At 34.9% G+C, this 23,759-nt stretch overlaps 1 protein-coding gene across 3 annotated transcripts; it reads right to left on the minus strand.

The window, feature by feature from the left end:
* Positions 1 to 206: 206 nt before the first annotated feature.
* On the minus strand, positions 207 to 22,923 carry AGD1 (ARF-GAP domain 1). Of its 3 annotated transcripts, none has more exons than XM_088210693.1 (19): positions 22,432 to 22,921; positions 20,491 to 20,567; positions 18,814 to 18,964; positions 17,853 to 17,923; positions 16,819 to 16,881; positions 15,907 to 15,951; positions 8,280 to 8,345; positions 8,124 to 8,171; positions 7,942 to 8,037; positions 7,733 to 7,774; positions 6,041 to 6,247; positions 5,774 to 5,905; positions 5,460 to 5,687; positions 5,207 to 5,293; positions 4,463 to 4,798; positions 4,136 to 4,281; positions 3,971 to 4,061; positions 1,255 to 1,745; positions 207 to 731 (listed from the first exon to the last, which is right to left on the minus strand). In XM_088210693.1, exons 2-19 carry the CDS (start codon positions 20,503 to 20,505, stop codon positions 617 to 619), a joined length of 2,430 nt encoding a protein of 809 aa, XP_088066819.1. In that variant the 5' UTR covers positions 20,506 to 20,567; positions 22,432 to 22,921; the 3' UTR covers positions 207 to 616. The 3 variants fall into 3 exon arrangements, with proteins under 3 accessions (XP_088066819.1, XP_088066818.1, XP_088066820.1); XM_088210692.1 differs by having other exon boundaries at positions 18,814 to 18,914; positions 22,432 to 22,919; XM_088210694.1 differs by lacking the exon at positions 207 to 731 and having other exon boundaries at positions 1,362 to 1,501; positions 1,594 to 1,745; positions 18,814 to 18,914; positions 22,432 to 22,923.
* Positions 22,924 to 23,759: the final 836 nt, after the last annotated feature.

The raw sequence follows: 23,759 nt of genomic DNA on the forward strand, positions 1-23,759 counted from the left end.
AGGTAAATTTGAATTTACTTAATAAAAAATTAAATTACTTAAACTATCACCTTCCTGAATATAATATAGATTCAGTGAGTTTCCCACTGATACACCCGGGGCATTTATCCAATATCTATATATATAGGGATAAAGTTTTGTTTTCTTATAGAAACTCCTTATTCTTTACGAGCTATTTCAAACAGAAATCTAATTTATACTAATCATCTCATCAACCAACTTCTTTCTCATGATGTAAAATAACATCTATTTTCTCAACTGACATCAGCTGCACGGTGTCTTGGTACTGTGATTTTTCAACCTCACCGTGCTCAAAATAAACATATGTATATATATATATATATATACAAGGTAGAAACTATGCTGGAAAACATAAAGACTCCCTAACCCTCCATAAAGATCCTATCCTATTTAACAAATTGTCGCAAGCAGAAGGGGGGGTGTATATAAGCTCGCAGAAAATCAAGGATCACAATTTGCTTTTGATTGGAATTCATTCAACACCAAATTCAATCTGCATATATGTTCATTACAATCTCCTGGAGCGTAGGACAGAGGTTTCGGTACCTGACACTTCTCATTCTTCGTTTCTTTTCAGTATTTTTCCTCTAGCATATCATCTCCTTATGTCTGCCAAGAATGCAACGATCTCCTTGTCAGCAAGATCTGTTTCTGATGCATAGTGGAGGGGCGTATTACCTCCTCTGTCTGCGACTTGTGGATCAGCTCCCCTGCAATCAAACCACATAGCTTGTTAATTTCATAACTGGACTAAATTACATCCTCTTCTGTAAATTCCACGCTACTATTCAGTTCAAGAATTACATATTTGATTATAAGAATAAAGATGATTCTACAGTCTCATTTTCCATTGAGATGGTCAACTCAGAAGGCGAAAGCTATAGATGTTAGTTTACTTGACAGTGTCTATTTAACTTGATAAAGTAAAGCATTGCTCTTATCGGGATAATTGGCCTGGGGACTGTTGTGAAAGAAAAGTGAACCAGTTTTTGACGATGAGGATATGGTGTTAAAAGTGAAATATTTGGAGAAAATATGCTGATATTGTAAAAGCAAAAAAATGGAAACAGGTTTGACCTGCCAATAAAGATTTCCTCACCACAACAGAATTCCAAATCAATTAATGGAAATAAAGAAAATCAACGAAAAGGAAAGCCACTCTCTGCTCCAACTTCTTAAAATCAAGAAAAGCATAATATGGAGAAAACAAATCTCACAGAAACAAAGAATAACCTCGTAAGTAGCAATTTTGCGATTGCATATCTCCTGCTGATAATACAATGATGAAGTGGAGTCCGACCTCTTGAATCTAAAGCATCCAAATTTGCGCCATACTGTAAGAGTAGCTCCACCATGCCAATATCAGCAGTTAGGCAGGCTAGGTGAAGCAGAGAACAGCCATCAGAACATTCCTCAATGACCTGATCTTCAGTTTTTTCTGATGATTTTGAATAGCTTGGGCACTTGCCCAATGAATCACCTGCAAAGCAATCAAACTTCCGTTCATGGATTTCGTTCACTTCCAACTGCATCACTTTGGACAGAGGTAATTTTGTACTATAAGATGCTTGCCCATGGATAGAATTAACATCTGCTTCAGAGCAGATAATATGGCTGTAAACTGCATTTTTATCATTGGCGCAGACACTTTCCCACATCTGTTGCGCCACTGAGAGGAGGTGCTGGCTGTCCTTTATTTTGGGAACAAAAACCTTCTCTGCATACTGCAATCGCATAAAGATTCAAATAATTCAGGCATCCAACTCCAAAAGTTCAAAACATTATGGCTTATTGAGCAGAGCATTCATAGATGGGACATAAAAAGAGGGCGTGGGGAAAATAAGTTTAATATTAATACACCTGACTCAAACACCTAATGGAGTGGGGAAACAGTAGTACGATGAACAAGGATAATGCTAACATGCGCTTAAGAGAATGGGGCCTCTCTTAGTATAGGAAAGAAATCTTGAAGATAAAGTTTTTAAGGGCTATAGTGTTTTTCTTTAACCTAACCCAAGGACGGAAATTATGCAGGAAACATGTCTCCAACGAGGCATGATAGGACTAGCCGTCAACAAGACGGTATCACTAACATGAGGGTATTGGAAAAAGGATTTTAGGAGATGGCCGCTAGTGGCTGCACAGCCCCAGGTGGACCGCATGCATCAATCCTCAGATCTAAGGACAACAAAAAGCTCCATAAACATACTGCCATGCCTAGAATAGGCCTGGAAGGGAACCAATTGGCAAGATGGAGTCTCTAAGTGGCTGTCTACCCTAGGGCTCTGTTGTACTTGTGTTTTTCAGACAAGTAAAAATCTAAGTCCAAGGCTCCAATTTTTCTTTTTCTGGTGCGTTACTAGCTTAGAAGATCGGCAAATAGACTAATCAATTATCAATCCTTCTAATATCAATATAAAAAATTTAGCAACCTCATAAGGAAAGCAACACAAAGTCACAAACGGCGCCATAGATCACCTAGAATAGGAGAGTACAAAACCAGCTCAAATATATTACTGATAAATGGTAATTACATCCAAAGGAACATTCTTGTCAATGAAATAATTGAACAACATGAAATTAAATAGGAAAATATGAGGTAACCCAGGTATTTTGGTACACACTAGCCTAAACAAATTTCTTTGGTTTTACATGTTTGGTAATTGGTACAAAACACAATGTATAACTAAAGAAGTACTCGTTAGACAATAGTTTTCTATCACTGAATGAAACAATACCGTGACTATTATATGTAATTACTTACTAATATTATTTTGGTAATAGTAATATTTTAAAACAAATTTTTAATTTGATTAACAATTAATTACTGATAAAATGTCAACAATTCATGTGTAAATTACATACACAAAAATAATTGCATTTTAGTCTAATTATTATGTCATCAACTCCGGTATTTATGGGAAAAGAGTGACTGCAAAAATAAAATTAAATGAAGAAATTTCTTTTCTATAATAACATGAGATTTTATGAGTCAATAAAAAAATGTTAGCAGTCTGTAAGGCTAAAAATATGTCAGGATTCTGGCTCATAGATTTCAGCAACCATGCCAGAAATAGCAGGGAGAACAAGGGAGAGTGAAAGGAGGTTAAGGAGAGAAGATAGGGAGATAGAGAGGGCGGGAAAATGTAGGAGAAAACTAATGAAAATATTCTGATATTTCTCACTGACTTCAGTGGAAAAGCAAACCTCTAAGTACTATTACCTCAGCCAATGAGGAGAGAGGTAATGGTAAGGATAATACAGTTGTGATGTGAGCAAGGATAGCCAAAGAAAACACTTCCCGAATGCACAATCCCGCAAGAAGCAGGAATACCACGAGCAACCTGGATCCCACGGGATCATTGCCCGTGCAAACACATGGGCAGGAGGCGGCGCGCGTGCATACGTGCACACAGCTGCGCACCAGGCATGCCCAGGATATCACCGATGCCATGTACTCCTCTCATTTTTTTGTCAATTAATTTCAGCACAGGTTACGGTAAATTTGTACTTGATCTTTCAGCCTAACAGGCATGTGAATAAAAAGGCATGTTAATATATAAATAATAGTATTAAGTTTTTCCTCATTTATTAAACTTTTAAGGAAATTGGATTTAACTATGTCATTAATAAAAAAGAAAAGAAAAACTGAATTCCTAACAGTTTATAATATGATGCATAAAAAAGTTAGGACTGTACTTGTTGATGAAGGAACTAAATTGTTCGTTCAAAATGATTTCTGTTCTTTTCCAACCACATAAATACTAGATTCAACTCAATCCTATAATTTTAATGGTAAGAAACACTATTTAAATGCTTCTAAACCAGCTCAACAAAATATTCCTCACAACCCTCAAACTGTTTTTGTCATTTATTGAACACAAAAGATTAAAGATGAGAAAGAAAAATCGAAAAGTGACAAGAAAAGACAGAACAAATAGAGCAATACCTTTGCATGAATGAACAACTCCTTCACCGAAATTTGATCATTCTGGCTGGGCTTCCTTACAAGAAACTTTTTGTGACTGGACTTGGAAACTCTAAGAAAAATCCGACCAATTTGTTAGCATATAAAGAGACAGATTTTGAATTAAACTGATATTTTATTCCTTACCCCAACTGTGCATCTTCAGTTGGAAATTTGCCTTCTGGATGCAACAACCCTTCCCAGACTGAGTTTGCATACGTATTGCCCAGAGACTGAAACAAAGCTAAAACTGATGGTTCCCATACTTTAACATCAAGTGTCAATGATCTCACCTACATGATAGGTCATCCACAAGATTCATGTGAATTAACAGAAATAGAAGGGACAACCATAAGGTTCTGCACACATAAAAATTCCTAATGTCTTGCACAAAATTTCTTCGAAAAGAATTGAAACAGCACCTCTCAGAAATGAAGGGGGTAAGTTTTCAAAAATATGACCGAGAAGATTTACCTTTGATATATGCACCCCCAGATTACGATGAACACCAGAACATTCAATGCATATAAGAACACCCAGATTTAGAGATGCCCAATCTGGTTCAGGTGCACCACAATCAGCACATTTATTATTTCCAGGTACTCTTGCCAAGACACAAATTGGTTTTTCACTCTTTGAACTATATTCTTGCTGTTGTAAACTTCCGGCTAAACATAAGTGAACCCCAGACATGAGATTATCAGACGTACATTCCCTAATTTCAGTCTGATCAGCATGAAAAGAATCAGTTAAAGAACCGGTATCGCTGGCAGACCAATTATCACCACTTCCTTTGGGGCTAGAAAGATGCTGCAATTTGACAGATGATAATATTTTAGGTACATAAATAAATAAAATGCTTCGTAGACATTTTATGGATTGAAACTAGAAAGAACTTGCTATCCCTTTTGTTTACAGCACATAGCCAAACAGTCTGTCTATAGATGTTTGTATCGGCAACACTGTCTCCTAGAACGGATTAACAAATTCCTAATAACCTAAGTCTTATTTACAACGATTGACATACTAATAAGATATGCATAAGAATATTTGAGCTCCATAAAATTTTTAATTGCCTCAAACTAGAAGGCAGAAAAACAGCACAAAATAAACCACCAGACATCATAACAATCCCAGAAGAAGTTAAGTGGATTCACCCAAACAAAAATGAACCAACCCATTTAATTTATTTTTCTTAACAAAAATCGTAGTAATTACCTTCTGAGGTGACTGACAAGCTAATAATGAAGCAATTACTCCATTTATCTTCTCAATCCAGTCCATTTGGTCTACCGCATTTTCTGCCTGCATTGACAAGTTACTACACTCAAGAGTCTGATGCAAAACATAAATGTACATATCAGATTAAGTAATTAAGAAATATTTGCAATGGAAAGGTTTGTAGCCACATTATAAGATTCAGTAAGAGAGAACTCTAATCATGTATTCAAACGGAAGTTTGAAGTTGTACCTGCAAGGTGTAAACTTTTGTTGGTGATATAATCCTGAAGCAGAACCTCAGATCTGACTGATCTGCATCAACTTTAATTGTTGATGTCAGTAGGTTTACAGTGTGGCGTGCAACAGATTTTTCATCATGCACACCCCCATGGTAATGTGAAGAAAGCCACCGACTCAGCAGACTAGAACCATTTTCAGAGGGAGTACTCCTGTATATGGTAGATTGACTCCCAATTGCCTGAAAAAACAAGCTCAAAGTTCTAACACTAGGAAGGACAAGAAGACACTGACAATGTACAGACCCTCTTTGAGGCAGCAACTTACAGAAGACATATTCCATGGTTTGCGATAATAGTACAGCATTCCTCGACTATCAAGAACAAAATATCTTCTCTTCCAATCACCTCTCAAGTTTGAGGAACGCTTGGATAAATATCCTTGTCTTATCGTCTCAACCTGAACATCCACAGTATAATAAAATATAAATGTAAAATAAAACTATAAAAGGAAATTAAGACTGTCAAGAAAAGATCAGACTCCACAGAAATGACAGAAAAACTTGCAGAAGTGTTAACACTATATCGAAAGTACCTTTCCTCTTGCTGTAGATTGCATTACAGCCTCAATCACTTTCTGTGAATTCCTGGAGAATGGTCTCAAGCCATCTTTAATAGGAGAACCATTAATGGGCTGTCTAGTTTCACGGTCGATCTGCCTCATATATTCCTCCATCCTTTCGTTAAGTGATGCCAGTTCATAGTTGGAACATTCTCTTGATTGTTGAGCATACACCAAGACCTGTAACCAAATTGCCACAAAATGACATTCTTCTAGCCAAGGATATCAAAACGTTTACTAAAGAAGAACATAATTTCTCTGAAGAGAAATCTCATGAATAGCCAAACAGATACCAGCTCCTCAAGAAAAAAAGTATAGGGCAATCATTCGAAAGATTGTTAACTTCGGCAAGATCAGTAGGTGAAGAAACTGCTAGACTTCAGTAATTAGAAAAACCAGATAGATTAAGTATCCAAATGAAATTGAACTTCAAACTTTCAGAGACAGGGAAAGTTGGCACAGGAAACTTGAACTCATGGTGCCTAATTTAGAACGTATCATGCTACTCTCAAGCGAGAATGTAGAAACTTAAACCTAAGGAAACTACTAAGTCTTGTATTAGTAGCCATTAACTTGAGGAATTATAGGAGTACACGTAGAAACTTAAACCTCTCTCTCTTTCTATATATATATATCTAATTTGATCAACAGAACTATCAGCTTCTCTACATCTTTTATACTAGCTTTATGGTATCGGACCTATTTTTTGCTCTAAAGAGCCACTGATCCTAGCCTCTAAATTGCTTCAAATCCTGAATCCTCGTCTACAGCTGACTCCACAATAATCACCCCTTAATCTAGTATCACAAATGTGATTACTCTCATGTCGTGCTACCTTTACAGAACTGCTGATTAGCTATGATCTTGGAGGCTTTGTGATTGGAGAACTCCTTGTCCAGCCATCACAGATCCTGGCCATCAAACTTGGATTCGTAAAGACAAACTAATCATGCATCCTATAATGGCATCACCGCCACTTGAAGTTGTCATCATGATTCAAATAGCCACCACATTCTCTGATGCCCAGACCAAGCTAGCTTGATTATTTGCTACCAATCTGGATTGCAAGGCATGAGCCCAAAAGGAGAACAGCCCATGACGCAGAAGGAGTCCAAAACAGCCACAGAGTATTTACAAGAGATTAAAGCCATTGCAGATGCCCTAACAACAATAGGGTGACTACTGAAGATGATGACCTAACTATTCATGTTTCAAATTTTGCACTTGATTATAGTGAATTCGCTGCTCCAATAAGAGCCCGCAAACAGCCAATACTGTTTGAAGGATTTGCTCACAAAATTAAAGAACAAGAGTGCTATTGCAGCGTGTTCAATATCCTACGCAATCTCAAGTTCTCATAGCCAATTTTTCCAAAGAAGAAATCATAATTCCACATTGAAGTTTTATTTTGAAGTTATTGAGATTATTAAGTTTTATTTGATCATTACAATATTTTAAATTCCTTTTAAGTAGATTTTAAATATATAGGAATTATAACCTTTTAGAACTCTTCTTTTATAGTTTTCCTGGATCGTTGGAACTAATGCCTATACAATCTACGTTGAAAAGAAAGCTACTTTTTCCCTTTTTACTGAGAGGAAGGAAAAGCAAGTTAAACGACATATTCTACAATCTCACGAGTGCAACGCGTGATGGTAACAAAACCTGATTAATGAAAGGCTCCATCTGTTGTAAGAGCTCATATCCCTGCAAGGCAACAAGATGATGTATCTGATATCTGATTTTCCGAAAGATGAAGAAAAAAAGAGGGAAAAAGACCATCACCATGCGGACATGCATACACATAAAACACATACACAAGCACCACACAGACATTCGTGCATACGCGTATATGCATCTAAACTGCTGCTTACCTGTTTGAAGAATCGAAAGTGAGCATCCATTGTCCCACCAACAGCCTCCAAAATCTCAAACCTCTTTTTGGCCTCAACATTAGAGAGATTACTAACCTGGATCAGAAGGTATGTGATTAACTTCTAAAGTCCATAATTGCATATTTATTTGAATCCAAAATTCCTCTTGAAGATTAACTTACCAGATTGAAACGAGCCTGCTCAAATGAGGACCTGGCACTGTGCAATTCCTGGAATGTCTCTCTACCAAATTAGATGTAAAAAAAAATGATGGTTACCCATAACAAAATTTTTTCTTCTACTATTGTCAACAAGAAACAAAATATAATTGGATATACCTCCTCTATAACAGCAGCAACATCCATCCTAGTGCTCTTTCTCAAAGACAGAAACTTTTCTCGTGCCTATGTAACAACATCGGCAAAGGTATCAAATTGCAACATTAACAAAATAGTAGCTGAAAATTTTGCATAATCCGACTTCATAGACGATCTAGACCTGAACCTCTCACATTCACTAAACACTACTGTTCCAAAATGAATAATAAATATGCATATTACTTGAGAGGAAGTCAAGCAAAGTTTCTTAAAATAAAATAGCAAGAAAAGAAAGCAAGAATCAATGTTGCAGTAAAAGGACATACAGGGAAAATACAGAGAAATTTATTTTTTTAAAAATTAGATTTTAGATCTCTAAAATTAACTCAGAATCTTTGATAGTACTCAACAGTAATCATAATAAACATATCAGATAATATTCTAGAGAGCCATTTATACTGTACAAATAATACAACAAATAGAAAAAGAAAATACCTAACATAGCAAAAACTTATAAGAAACTTCTAATAGGAAACTAAGATAAAATAAAGAAATGGCAAATTAGGTTAAAGGGTCAATTACAACCTATGTAGTGAATTAAGTTAAATGGTGTAAAAGTAAATTACATTCTATGTAATTAATTGTATATTTTCTGTTCTAAAAAAGTTATATATAAAAATATAATATTCAATAAAATGCACATAAACTATTTTTCACATAATATCAAATTCTTAAGTTAAAGAAACTCCAATCTCAGTTATATATATATATATATATATTCGGCTTTCATTATTGAAATAAGAATTAAAAGAGACCACTTTTCATTACAGGGCACCACAATCCTAGCCGCCAGCCACCAAAAACCGACCATCTCCACCACAGGCATACACCGTTGTGCATCTCTATTAAGACTGCCCTTCATTCCCAAATCCAATTCACCAACCTAACTGTGCATAGCCCAACCGCGGTCGCTCAGTAGCGCCCAGCCTCCGTTGCCCTCCATTGCTCAGGTCATACCATTTAAGCATCTCTCAGCCACAATTGCCCTCCATCACTCAGGTCACACAGTCGCGTAGTCCAGCCACACAAGCAAGCTTAGTTGCCACCATTTATGCATCCTTAGCCACAGCGCTCTCCATCGTTCAGGTCACACAGACCTCAACCATGATCTCCCTCAATCATGCCAATGTGCATACCTAGTGGCAGTCGCATTATACTACTCCTCTGCATATCGATCCACCCAATCTAATAATCCACCACAATCGCACAATCTGCACGATCTTCTTTTACTCAAGCCACACGATCCCTTTGACCCATCAACATGCACAATCGCGTAGCTCTCATCTCTTTGCAAACTATCCACACATCTGCCCACCATTGTCTACGGTCCATCCGCATGCACAGCCACACAACTCCCATTGTCTGCAGTTCATTCACACAACAATTTGAGACTGTTCCTTCCTCTGGCAAACTCCAATCTGTCCGCACAGCAACTCCAACAAGACACACACAGGTGCTTGCCCTCCTGGTAAAATCTTTCCTATAATTTTTAATTTGATCATAATTATCAAAAAAATACTCAAAGAATAGTGGAGGTAGCATCCCAAAGCACCGGAACCCACTTTCACACGGGGTGTACCACCAGTAAATTTCAGCCAATCCAGGCAGCCTATTACTTCATGGGAAAGGATTATTTTATTTGATCCAATTAATCAGACCATTCTCAAGGGAAATGGAAGACTCAATCATATACTTAGTACCAAACAAAATATATAGATCCCACATTAGATGCTTGGAACAAAGAGGATTCCATGATCATGGCATAGCTTTGAAATTTCATGTCTCCAGAAATCAATAAACCATAATGTTCCTACCCGCAGCAAAAGCAGTGTACGATGCAATAGTGAAACTTACTCTAAAGTCAAAAATGCCTCACAAATTTATGATCTAATGGTCAAGACATGATCCATCAAACAAGGAAGCACGGAAATAAATGAATATTCTAACTTATTAAAAAAATAGTGGCAGAAACTCAATCAATATCACAGCTTGACCACGGATTGCAGTAAACATGTTGCCTGATTTGAGATATTTATAGAAAAAGATTGTGCATTTCTGATAGAACTAAATCCTGAATATGATCAAATACGAGTCTAAATCTTAATAAAAGAGTAAATGTGATCACTCAATAAGTTCACTTCTGTTGTAATAGAGAGAGAGAGTAGAAAAGGGGTTATGCTAGAATATAATTCCATAATAGTTCACTCTTGATATCACAAGATTGCAAACCTTGCTAGTAGACAAAGGAGGTGCGTTACTCTGTGAACTTAACTCAGAAAACAGATAGCAGAAACAATTTTTGATGTACTTGCAAAAATTCAGACATACCAAATAAAAGTGTTAAAAATTGAAGGACAAACTTAGTACTTCAAGTAAAGAGTAAGGATACAATATGAAATAGATTATTAGGAGACTTTCGCACCAGTAACCAAGATGAATATTGCACGAATCTTGTTCTCACTAGCTTTTCACTTTGATTGCCAACTACAATAATTTGATATAAAAAATATATTTCTATATAGAGATCTAGAAGAATAAATTTATATAAATATTCCATCAATCTTTAATAAAGGAGTAGGACCAAACAAGATATGTAAACTAAATAAGACCCTGTATAGACCTAGTAACTACCAAGAGCATAGTTTGACAGGTTTGTAAGGATGATGATAGACTCGAATTTAAACAAACTCAAAGAGACTATACCCTATTCACCAAACATCCAGAAACAAAAAGAATCACAACTCTCCTGGTATACACTGATGACATTATCGTAACAAGAGATGAGAAAAAAAAAACTAATACTAAAATAGTGTTAAGTGGAAGAATTTGAGATCAAGGAACTTGATAAGTTGAACTATTTTTTGAAAATTGTCCCATCAAAGTCTGAAATTTTTATTTCTCAGCAGAAATACATTCATAATTTTGAGAGATTATGACAAGTTAGCGTGTAAACCTGCAAGTATTTCTATTAATTTTAACCATAAATTAGAAATAGTATAAAATACAACAGTGAACAAGAAAATGTATCAAAAATTAATTTAGAAATTAATATACTTATCTCACATTATACCAGACATGATCTATGCAGTGAGTGTTATAAGTCAATTCATGCACAATCTGAAAAACGTGCAGCTACAAAAAACCTATAAAATATTGTATTACCTAAAAAGATCAGGTAAAAAAAGAATCATATTCAAAAAGAGTAATAAATTGCTCCTACAAGTTCATATTAATGCGGATTATAGAGCGTCAATTATATATAAAAAGTCTACTATAGGATAATGTACCTTCCTTGGGCAACCTAGTCACCTTAAAAAATAAAAAACAAAAAGTAATTGCAAAATCAAATACAGAATCAGAATTTCAAACAACGGCATAAAGAGGTAAGTAAATTAATATGAATAAGAAAAATTCTAGAGGATCTTGGAATCAAATGAGAAAACTTCACGCACCTATATCACGATAACAAACCAATCATAAATATTTCACACAATCCGATGCAACATAACCGAATAAACTATATTAAGGTTGATAGACATTGTATTAAAGAAAAACTTAACACTGCCTAATATGTACCACATATATGTTTATCAATTTTTAACTAGCAGATGTGTTAACTAAACGCTAAAACAATCCAACATCTCATACTCTTATTGACAAACTGGGGATGGACAACACTTACTCCCCAACTTGAGGAGTGCTAGAAAAATGATAAATTAGGTTAAAGGGCATAAGAGTCAATTATGCTTTATGTAGTAAATTAGGTTAAAGGGTATAAAAATAAAATATACTCCATATAATTAATTTTAATTAATTGTCTATTTTCTTTTTCATTCTACAAAATCTATATATATAAAACTATAATATACAATAAAATACACATCAACCATTTTTTACAAATACACATTAAAGAAATTTTCTCAAATAATTCTTAACTTACTAAACCACTTAATATTTCCTAAAGAAGGCAAAGATTCTTAATACAATATAAAATATCATTATTACATAATTATTTTTTATTTCTCTGTACCATAATCCCTCCAGCTATCAAGATGCCAAAATATCCACATGGTCCAAGTAAGAATTCTAAAACTTTGTATCCATTTTGGTTGCAGGTTGTCAGCTCAAGCAACTGGAGCGAACCCTTACAGTTGTATGTTAAGCACATGAATTAGATGTAAACTGAATAACTAATTTGCTACTTGGCGGGCCAAGTTAGTTAGAACCTATTTCTATTTCTATTTCTGTTCCTTTCCGACTATCTAATTTAGTATTAGTAGGAATTGTAACAGCTAATGAGTCATACGAGAAATTCAAATATCAATTCAAATTTTCCTCTCTACTCTCACTCTCCCCCTCTTTCTCTCTTTTTCTAGACTTCCTCGTCTCTCTCTTATTTTTCTCCTCTCTTCTCTCCTTTCTCTAATTGAACATTGACTGCTGTGGTTCAACTCATGAAGCCTAAATGACCAAGGCTCTTTACAAAGTGGCATTAGAGTACTCGAATTCCGAGGCAACACAACCTTCTATATTCCCAATGATGAGATTCAAAGGAAAATCGGTGCTCACTGAGCATCATCAATTCCAGCAATCAGATGGATCTAACAAAGACGTTAATTAGAGGCTGACAGAGTTTATCACTGAAATGCACGAGTCACAAAGGCAAACCCAACAATAGTTTGACCAAATTGTTAAAATGTTGCGCAATAATGTGCAGGGTACTGAATCGAGTAGTCAGGTAAGTCCTCAACCACCTCCTATTCAATCGGATAAAGGAATGTAGCCAACGCCAACATTGCTACGAGGCTGGGATAGCAATACTCAGGGCCGAGTGCGAAGCGTTAATAACTTTTCGTAGCCCAAGGTTGAGATACCCATATTCGAAGGTAGCGACTCGAAAGCTTGGTTTTGAATGTGCCTTACATATTTTCTGTGAATGAAACTCCTGATGAACAGAGAGTGAAGACTGCCTATTTACTCTTGAACGAAATTGCAGATATGTAGTACTAGGAGTGTTAAGCTAAGAACAAAATATTAGAATGGGAAGTGTTTATAGATAAATTATGTAGAAGGTCAGAGGAGTTAATAAAAGAGATTTCATAGAGGAATTCAATAAGCTTGCTCAAGTTGGTATTGTTCTAGAGTACCAAGAACAGTTTGAACATTTAGGGACCTTCATGATGACTGATAAAGCTACTTTTTCTAAGGCGGTTCTTTTTTTTTTCTAAGTTCATCAATGGTCCTAAACCAGAATTACAACCTATATGATAAAGTTGCTAAAAACACAATTCTTTCATCAAGCCTTTAAGTAAGATTTGCTTAATGAACAATCAATAATTGAAACTGCTTTGGGAAGAGCTCATCCTATCCTGCTCCAAATTAGACAGCCATAAATTTGGCCGAGCAAGAAGGATAAGGAAAAATCTGAGTACCCAATCAACAAGTACAACCAAAAAGAATAGGACACAAAAAGGAGCTCCTCGACTTACTTCTGACGCGGAGATCAATATTTTTCATGTCATAAGTGCAGAGCGAAAACAATGATGGCTATGGAGGAACCAGAAGAAGTTGAGAACCTCGATGATGGGGGACAAGAGGAAGGTGAACAATTGAGCTAGAAAAAAATACAGAAACTCTATCCTTCCAAGCAATAGAACAGGTTGTAGCGGGAGCAACTCTCAAGGTCAGGAGAGTTTTGGAAGGCCACCATATAGTAATACTCCTGTATGATAGAAGTTCTCCTCGACATGAACACTATTAAGTTTATCAAAAACAAATTCTTTAATGAAAAGCTGTCTACGGTTATGGTAGCTAATGGCCAAAAAGTTATTAGCAGAGAAGAATCTTCAGATGTGACTTAGATAATGCAAGGATATTGTTTTCGTTACAATTTCATAATCATTTGATTCAGAAGCTCCGATAAGATATTATGAGTGAATTAAATGAAACAGTATAGTTCTATAGTTTTTGACTTTGCTAAATCTACAATAAAATTCACTTACAAGGATATGCTAATCACCCAAAATGGAGCAGAAAGAAAGATTGATGAACACTACCAAAGGCAGTGGGTGAGGAAGCTCCTTTAGACAGAAACAATCTATTAAGGATATGGCAATCTCATTCTCTAAGGATATGGTGACAAAGTCGCTACCAGGTTACCAAAATCTTCTAGTGCTAGAAACCTAGATGACAGAAGGAAATCAAGAACAATTAAAGTCACTCCTGGCCACTTACAGTGATATATTTAGAGAACAAACTTACAACCTCACTGACCGTATGATCATGTCATTCCCCGATATCTAACTCCACTCTGGTCAACATAAGGCCATCATCATGCCTTCTCTCAAAAGAATGAGATTGAAAGGCAAGTCTCAAGACGATGAATTACTTACCTATAATAGACCATTCTCCTCAATGGCTCTGTTGGTCAAGGAAATTGATGAAAGGTGGAGATTTTGGGTGTACTACAGTGAACTCAACTCACTTACAATGAAAGATAAGTTTTTCATTTATATCGTTGATGGTTTACTGGATGAACTTGGGAGAACTGCTGTATTTTTCAAAATCAACTTGCGGACAGGTTACCACCATATTAGAATAAAGGAGAAGGATCTATATAAAACTGCCTTCAGGACACACCATGGACACTTTAATTTCAAAGTAATGTCCTGTATTTTAACTAATGCTCCAGCCATCTTCCAAGCCTTGATGAACCATGTATTCCAAGATCGCCTCCAAAAATGTGTGTTGGTTTTCTTTGACGATATACTAATTTACAGTCTCAATGTGCAAGAGCATTTTGAGTAATTGGAAAATGTCTTGACCTTGTTGAGGAAACACCAATTATTTGCTAAAGAGGCAAAGTGTTCCTTCTTGTAACATGAGATAGAGTACTTGAGTCGTCTAATTTCTCATCAGGGTGTTAGAGGCAGACTTGAGAAAAATTGAGTTCATGGTTAGCTAGCTACAAACCCATATCAGTGAAGTCCACAGCATTTCCTTGGCCTAACAGGCTATTACCGAAATTTCATTCTGCAACTACGGGATTATCAAGAAATCATTCACCTATTTGTTTAAAAAGAATGCATTCAATTGGTTGAGGTACTCATAGACGTATTTCAGCAACTCAACAAATCAACTCTTTCTCTTGCACATGATACAATGTTAATTTCTAATCCAATTGTCTTGTAAGTAAGAGTCCACTAGAGTTATCATCATCCTTTAAACTTTTTCCAATCAGAAAGTAGCTTAATAGTCCATATTGAACTAGTGATGCATTGGCCTTTAGAATTTCTTGAATCCTCATATACATTGACAATTCAAACACCTGCATCATATGGCCATATTTCCTTGTTTTCCATACTAAAATTAGTAAACATAAACACAGACAACCACCATTATATCCATTCACATGATACATCTTTCCTGCCTGCTCAAAACATTCAAGTTGAAGTAAACAAGCATGACAATTAAGCTTAAATGCAATTGGCAATGGAGTAAAAGACCATAATGGTAAAAGATTAGAGGTCACAGGAAAAGATAATCCACAAAAAGTAGGTATGTTACACTTTCAAGATTCGGAATGTACCTGATCATATATAATGGAGGCCTTATCAAATCTTTTTCTGGCTTCCTGCACAAATTGTTAAAAAATGAACAACGATAAACATAATATTCAATAAGCAACCATAAAATCAAAATAAGCAAATATTACAAATAAAGAAGAAAGTTACTTTAGGTATTGTGTGAAACAGCATTAAAACATGTTCGACAGTGCACAACCTTAATCTCTTTAATATGCCAAAAATCCTTAACGTTGGAACTTTATAAACGTAGTTTTTCAAATCAAATGTGATGAAAATCATAGGTACCATTTGTCTCAGCTATATTTATGTAGTCTTCTAATTGTTTGTAGCTGTGGCAGGTGCTTTGCTCTAGCATGACCTACATAAAACTAATGAACGTTTTTTTAGCGTTACTGTAGAGAGCTATTGATGTAAAATTACCAAATACCGGTACATGAGATTTTTGGTCAGCCTGTCAGAGACTTTGGTCTTATTCCAATCTCAATGACAGAGAAGTGGATAATATATATGTACTGTTGGACTTGTAAATGTGGAATTTAGAGAGAGTGAATTTCTTATATATTGAGAATGAGCATATACATGAGGATATTACAACTGCTAAGAAAAAATCAAATCAAATCTCCATATCAGTGGGATTTCATATTTTTAGGAAGATTAATTTTCTAATATTAAGATGGAAGATTGAGAGATTTTTCAACAGTGAATTTAGTGCAAGTGTCTTTTGACTTGTAGAATTTGTTTAGGTTTGTGGGTAGGGATTTGTTTCACTTTTCTAATAAAGAGTGGTTTTGAGTTCTTCATTAGCTTCTTATTCTTAATACAACTGTCATTCAATTCCTGAGGTCTATTACCCATTTTATCCTCTCTCTCTCCCAACATCAGTACGTATTTACAAATAAAAGAAAACACAGTACCTTTACATCTTGCAGATCAACATTCATAAAGTGTAGCAGTCTATCGTTTAGCATATGCTCTACCTGAGAGGACCAACTAAAAAGGTCAACATATGTAACTGACTAAAACTTCTTATAATATTTCATAAAATATTTCTGGGGAGAACAGAATTTAGACGTGCATGTTCTGATTAAGGGAAAAGAAACTAACTCAAGGGCACATCTTTCATACAACAAAAGCCAAAAACCACCAAGAACAAGTAGTAAGTTATCATAGAAATGGTATACGAATCCATTTATTTCCTTTTTCAGACATGGTGAACAATACAAACTCTTGCAATGAGAGTTAAAAGTTATACAGCAACCAGCCTTGTTCTTCTTTAACACAAGATATCCAAGACAATGCAAAAATAAGCCACCATCTGATTTCTTTCTTATCAAATTATCCAAAAAGTAGCAAAAGGAATAAGACTTAGAGTCCTGTTAAAGCGCTTATGTCTATTAATGTCTTTCCAAGCCTAGAGTCCAGAGTTCTTCCTTCACTTATCTGGCCATCATCTGATTTCCCGTATATATATTTAGTATAATCATGATAGACTTCATTTTTTGCCAAAATGCTGGTACTTACTATCAAAATATAGTTAAAGAATCTATTGGGTTTACCTCATCAGAAACATAAACCATATGAAAGATAAAGCCTGTTTAAGAGTCTATTATTACCACATAAAATGCCTCCACCATGGACATAGAAATGACACTTTACAACATTGAATTCAATCTTAGGGGACCTTGCTACAGTAATAAATTCCTTCCACTACTATTTAGAATTTAAAAAATACATATATATAAAGCCTAAATTCACGGGGACACTTGATGAGAGGATATAGCCATTAAGTGTCCCTAATGGGCTGAACCATTTGAAAATGATTATGTTCTTGTGTTTGATCTTTATTTCTTTTTTTGTTTGTAAACTAGATTTATCTGTGAAAATCCAAGCCAACCCCTTTTTGATTATTATAGATAAGTGAGATAACAGAAGCCATGAGATTTACTACCTGTGACCGAAGAACTTCTTTGTATGTCCCAATTTCTCTCAAAGCAATTGTGAATTTGGTCATAACAGGCCCTGAGAGAATAAATGAATTCATCAGCACCAAGAGTAGATCATTAGGTTGTTTGAATTTTATTAATACGGGAAACCACCATGAGATATGTGTGATAGCATGTGCAATAACTTGAGAAACTATTGCTTGCCATGTTAAGCGAGAAAGTGAACAGATTTGCCAATCTGAAAATATAAAGTATATGAGCTCAATTACTTGCATAGCCAGCCTAATGGAGCAAGCAAAATTGCATGTAATATCACAATAATACATCTTCATGAGATATCTTGGCCACAAATTTGATCACTAATAACAAAATTTTAAGAGACTAAGCACAGTTTTGGACTTGAGGAATATGCAACCATTGACACTCGAGATTAGTTTAAGATCATTCTGCAACTGAAACCTGCTACAAAGTATAGATAATCCATATGATCATGGCTCCTAGCTACATCCACATCTTTAAATCCACTGAATCAGAAGAATATTATTCATGCAACAGCAAATATAGAAAGAAAACATCATTCATGTGCTCTCTATTCAACCCTGTCAAGCCACCATGTTATGTGAATCACTGAAATCAAGAATGAAAAAAGGTGGACATCCCTCTACATCAAAAGAAACGGTGGTCAATTACAAGGAAGAATGTATGTCCAAATTCCTGACAATCGAAATTTCTAAGAACATAAAGAGCACAATAAGAAATTGCACAAACAACTGCACAAAAGGACTAAAGATATAAGAAAAGTAAACATAACATAGATGAGATCACTCCACTTCTGTGCCCCACTCTAATCCGGTGAGCTAAATATTCTCAGATTTCTTTAAAAAAGAATCTATAATTAAGATACTCATAAATCACCTCAAAGGGAGAGAGAGGGAAGATACATTGAGAGTGAACAAAAACTTATACCTCCAAAAGCAACACAAATGGGATCATTATGGCCTCCTCCAAACGTTTCAAGGGCATTTACAAAGGCAATGTCTCCATCATATCCTTCTCCAAGCCCTTCCCTGATAATTAGAAAGAACTGAGTGCCCATGATCACTTGAGAACAAGATGCCTATGTTAAGAATAATTTTATTATCTTCAGTATAATGGTCAAGAAGTAAAATGATTGTACTGGCACTGAGGGATTGTTGATTATAAGTAACGAGAATGACAAGCCTCATATAGTCAGTTCAATTCTAACTTAAAGTTACATGATTTTTCCTTGCCTATGTTAAGAATAATTTTATTATCTTCAGTATAATGGTCAAGAAGTAAAATGATTGTACTTGCACTGAGGGATTGTTGATTACAGGTAAAGAGAATGACAAGCCTCATATAGTCTGTTCAATTCTAACTTAAATTTACATGATTTTTCCTTGCCTATGTTAGGAATAATTTTATTATCTTCAGTATAATGGTCAAGAAGTAAAATGATTGTACTGGCACTGAGGGGTTGTTGATTATAAGGGGTTGTTGATTATAAGTAACGAGAATGACAAGCCTCATATAGTCGGTTCAATTCTAACTTAAAATTACATGATTTTTCCTTGACTAATTTCCATCTCTTCATATTTGGCTTCTGGACAGCTTAACATAGAGATGCTTACATAGAGGATAGATATCATTTACCATTTATGGAAGAAAACGCCCAGTAACCAATGTATAATATATATCAAGCAGCTTCTATATTCCTGTGAATTACTTCCTCTTAGAATGTATAAACTAATAAAAGTGAGTCGTTTTCTATCAGCTTAAGCTTTTAGAAAACTAGTAATCAAATTCTGCTATTTTACATGCCAGATGTCAAGTTTGACTCTTAGCTGCCCCGTTTATATATCAAAATAATAAATTAATTAATTGAGCAGAAGATATGGTAAGTATATACTTTTTCCAAGCTGTAAATTCAGTGGCCTCACAAGTGAAGCAGTGTGTTGAAGTATGGTAAACAGTTAAGTTAGGTATTTCCCATAGTTATTCTTGAAATTCCTCAACATTCCATCCCTAGCACCACATTAAATATGAATTAAACTATTTACATTGCTTACTATCTGTTTGATATTTTATCCCAAAAAGAAAAATATATTATGTTTGATAAAGCGTTAAGCCCTTAGGAATGGGAAACAAAAGTTTTGCCAGCTGTGGCAATTTGCATTTCTTTTCCGGCAACAGTAACATGCTTCGCACTGAGACTTCAACTAGTTAAGGCCTATCTTAATGTTTCTATAACATGCCAGATCATGCAGAATCTGCTGATTTCTGTAACTAAAAGGTACTCTTCTCTCGCCTTGTAACCTCAGCACATTATTTTGGGCACTTGAAAAGAATCAAAGTGAGATATTTCACAACTAACTCCCAGCATTCCAGATCAAAACTTTAGTTAGAAGCTCAAAATTTTTAGTTTGGATGGTAGAACATACACATGGATTTAGTTTGGATGGTACAGCCTATATTTTCCATTTTGTAAGCCTTGTCCAAAAGTTAGAATTTTCCAGTTAGAAGATTGACGGTCATTTTTCTGCCAATATCCACACTTAAATTTACATCTTAAACAACTTGATGAAACAAATGAAAGGAAAAGTAAGGATAATGATGACATACGTGTACTTTCGACATCCTTTATAAAATTTTAAACATCTTGCCCTCAATAATTCAGCACATTCTTCCAAGCATTGTATCTACTCCATGAAAAGTACAATAAACTTTAAGTCAGTGCCCAGAACAGATTCTACGAACATGCTATACTAAATAGATTGCATTGCAGGAAATTGGTGCAATTTTTAAAGTAGAACAAGTAAGCTACATGTATAACACTATAGTGAATATTCACATCAAATTATATAGATTGCATGAAAAAGAGAATAATGCCCCTTAAATTAGACAATTAAAATGCAGTCATTTCATTCAATAACCAACCCATCTTTCTGACTTCATGAAGATGAACATGCATATGTATAAGCTAAAAAACCTATCAAACATTCATGTAGAATGACATCAGATCAAAAGAGTTGGTGAATAATAACTTTAACTGTATTCTTAACATTAGCTTGCATCGTGGATGGTGCTAGGAATCTGAAAATCATGCTATTTGCCAAAATGCGTCAAAGAAACAAGGAATTTATAGTCCATGTTAAGTCAGATCAAAAGAGTTGGTGAAATAATAATCTTAACTGTATTCTTAACATTAGCTTGCATTGTGGATGGTGCTAGGAATCTGAAAATCATGCTATTTGCCAAAATGCGTCAAAGAAGGAAGGAGTTTATAGTCCACGATAAGTCTGGCCTAGTTTTAGGATCAGGTGTTCCAGGTGTTTCTTTATGAGTTTGCCAATTTCCTTGGCAGTTGAGTGTATTGCAGTGTGTATTTAAGATAAGAAATAAGATAAGGGTAGGCAGTTCCTAAGTTTTAGAAAAACCAGAAACCACTTCTATCCTTTCATTATAATAAATTCCATGTCTAATTTCTAGAGGGGACATGAAAGAAATTAATCAAAGTGTTAAGTATTTACTTACTCGGAAATCATTGCATTCTCTCTTAATGCGCCCATAATTTATATTCATAATAGACAAAGGAGGAAAACCATGACACATTTTTTTTATTATGTAAACCAACTCAGAACTACGTCCTTAGAACTCTACCAGTTTGCCTTCCATTGCCAGTATAATAAAACTTCATTTTCACCACCAAATTGGCAAAGGTCAAGAAACCAAATGAACCTATACATTGGCAACGCCTCAGCATTGAAATAAAAGATCTTGCCTATTGAGTAACAAGATACAAGATTCTTCAATTAGCATTTGAAATAAAAGACTCTTGCTTCCTTGACGACCAGGTGAAGACAACATCCCTTCAAGCATAAAGCCATCTTAAACAATTGTCTTGCCAATACAACAACTTCAAAATACGAATGGCAATGAATGACAGAAGTCATAGGTATTTCTTGTAATCTTTGGGTGTGTTGAGATACAGTACCTAAGGTCTGGGCTAGAAGGCTGCTTCTCTCAGACATAGGAAATGAACCCGTTAGAGTTCTTATGATGCACTGACGATTTAAAGGAGCTTCAAGAAGATTGAGGTCACCCATGATATGTCAACGATTGTGCAGACTACTTGTATGTTTTATTATATCGTAAGACAAATACTTACAACAAACGTAATGAAGTTTCAGAAAGGAAAACAAAAAACAAAAAAAAAAAACAAAAAACAAAAGAGCAAAAAACTTACATGACAAGTCAAATGAACAGGAGATGATGCATGATAACATTTGGAAAATAAAAAGGCAATCAAGCAGTAATGCCGCACGATTATGTAAAAACAGCGACCAAGCAGAAACAAGTTAAACAGACACCTTTCCCATATATCAGCTACAAAAGAAAAAGAGAAAAAAGAGAAACAAAAGACTAATATAAAGAATCGTCTGCATTCAGATCTTCAAACATGTCGCAGGCACCATCCATTTACGTGAAATTTATAAGCGTTATGAAGCAATATATCCTGATCAATAATTTTCACTCAAAGACCCAATATAAAATATGAGCAACCTGTTGCCGAAACATCGGCGAATCATCGAGTTTCGCCAACTGCATTTTGATGGAGTAAAATGGAAACCCTCTCCTTCCCTTTCTTCGTCGTCCTTTAGAGAACCGAAATCAACAGTGACTGTGAAAGAATTCTTGTGTTTGTATTTTTCTTTTTTCTTTTTTCGTTTTTGTGTTTTCGGTATTTGGTCCGTAAAGTCAGCGGAAATAGAGGAAAAATGAGCGATGCTGAGTTGATACTGCTTTATTGTTAAAAACCTGTTTGGAGCTTTCATGGCGGTCAAATTTGAAAAAAAAAAAAAAAAAAAAAAAAAAAAAAAAAAAACAGAGAGAAGAAGAAAAAGAAAATCCACCCGCCTTTTTCTCTTCCCTCGAGTCAGTTGGGTGTTAAAACGAGTTTAGTCAGAGCCGAAGGTAATTCCAACCAAACACAGTTCGCCGAGTCCCCATCACTGTGAACCGTCCCTTTCGCCTAATGAAAAATCCAGGGTATTTTGTTCTCGAAGATTCATTCAGGAGGGACACGTATGTTAACCTCATTTTTTAATTAGTTTCAGTTAAACGTAAACAATGAAGAGGAGCTGCACTGGTTTTTTTCTCATTAGAGATTAATCCAGAAAAAAAAAAAAAATGTCAGTTGAATAAATTAGATAAAATATTTTTATTATAAGAATAACAATTTTAATGTTTTCATGAAGTAAATTAAATTTCTAAATAATTTCTCTTTTCATTTTGTTTTCAACTTAAATTAATAAATTAATTTTGTTACCACCATCAAATTCTTGAGCAAATAAATTGATTTTATTTTTTAATTGGTATGCATGCATGTACTATCAGAAAAATATAGTTGATTTTTTTTTACAAGAATGTGAATTGAAGTTATCAGATACGCGTTTTATCATCTTTATAAAATCATTTTATAAAATTATTTTTTTTATTACTATAATATTCTTAGTGTGCAAATATAATTAAATAATAAAATGTATGAATTCACTCTGTTTTAAACAATACCTCAACAAACACTATATATATAATAATTAAATTAATATATATATGAATGTGGGTTCCTGACAACTCTTTGCGGATTGACCAGTCAATGAAACTGAAGAAATTAGCCTTAATAAAAATATTAAAAACAGAAAAGCTGAGGAAATTACCTAATGGATGCCCTAAAACTGGCACGTCTTCCTGCGGGCCCATTTCCATATTCCCAAGATGGAATATGCCAAATGCCATTACCCAATTGCTCGCTAAACATGAACGGGCAAGTCAATTTATTTTCCCGGGGAATCTCTCATACTACATACACACGCACACACACACACACACAC

This window comes from Carica papaya, chromosome 9 (genome assembly GCF_054855325.1).
Source record: "Carica papaya isolate Zhongbai chromosome 9, ASM5485532v1, whole genome shotgun sequence".
Taxonomy (NCBI): Eukaryota; Viridiplantae; Streptophyta; class Magnoliopsida; order Brassicales; family Caricaceae; genus Carica; species Carica papaya.

Coding starts and splice junctions, on each gene's coding strand:
- AGD1 (XM_088210692.1), bottom strand. CDS start 22,476: ATGCAGTTGGCGAAACTCGATGATTCGCCGATGTTTCGGCAACAG. Junction 5,906..6,040: donor AATCTACAGCAAGAGGAAAG/GTACTTTCGATA, acceptor GTGGATGTTCAG/GTTGAGACGATAAGACAAGG. Junction 5,294..5,459: donor CAAAAGTTTACACCTTGCAG/GTACAACTTCAA, acceptor TTGTCAATGCAG/GCAGAAAATGCGGTAGACCA.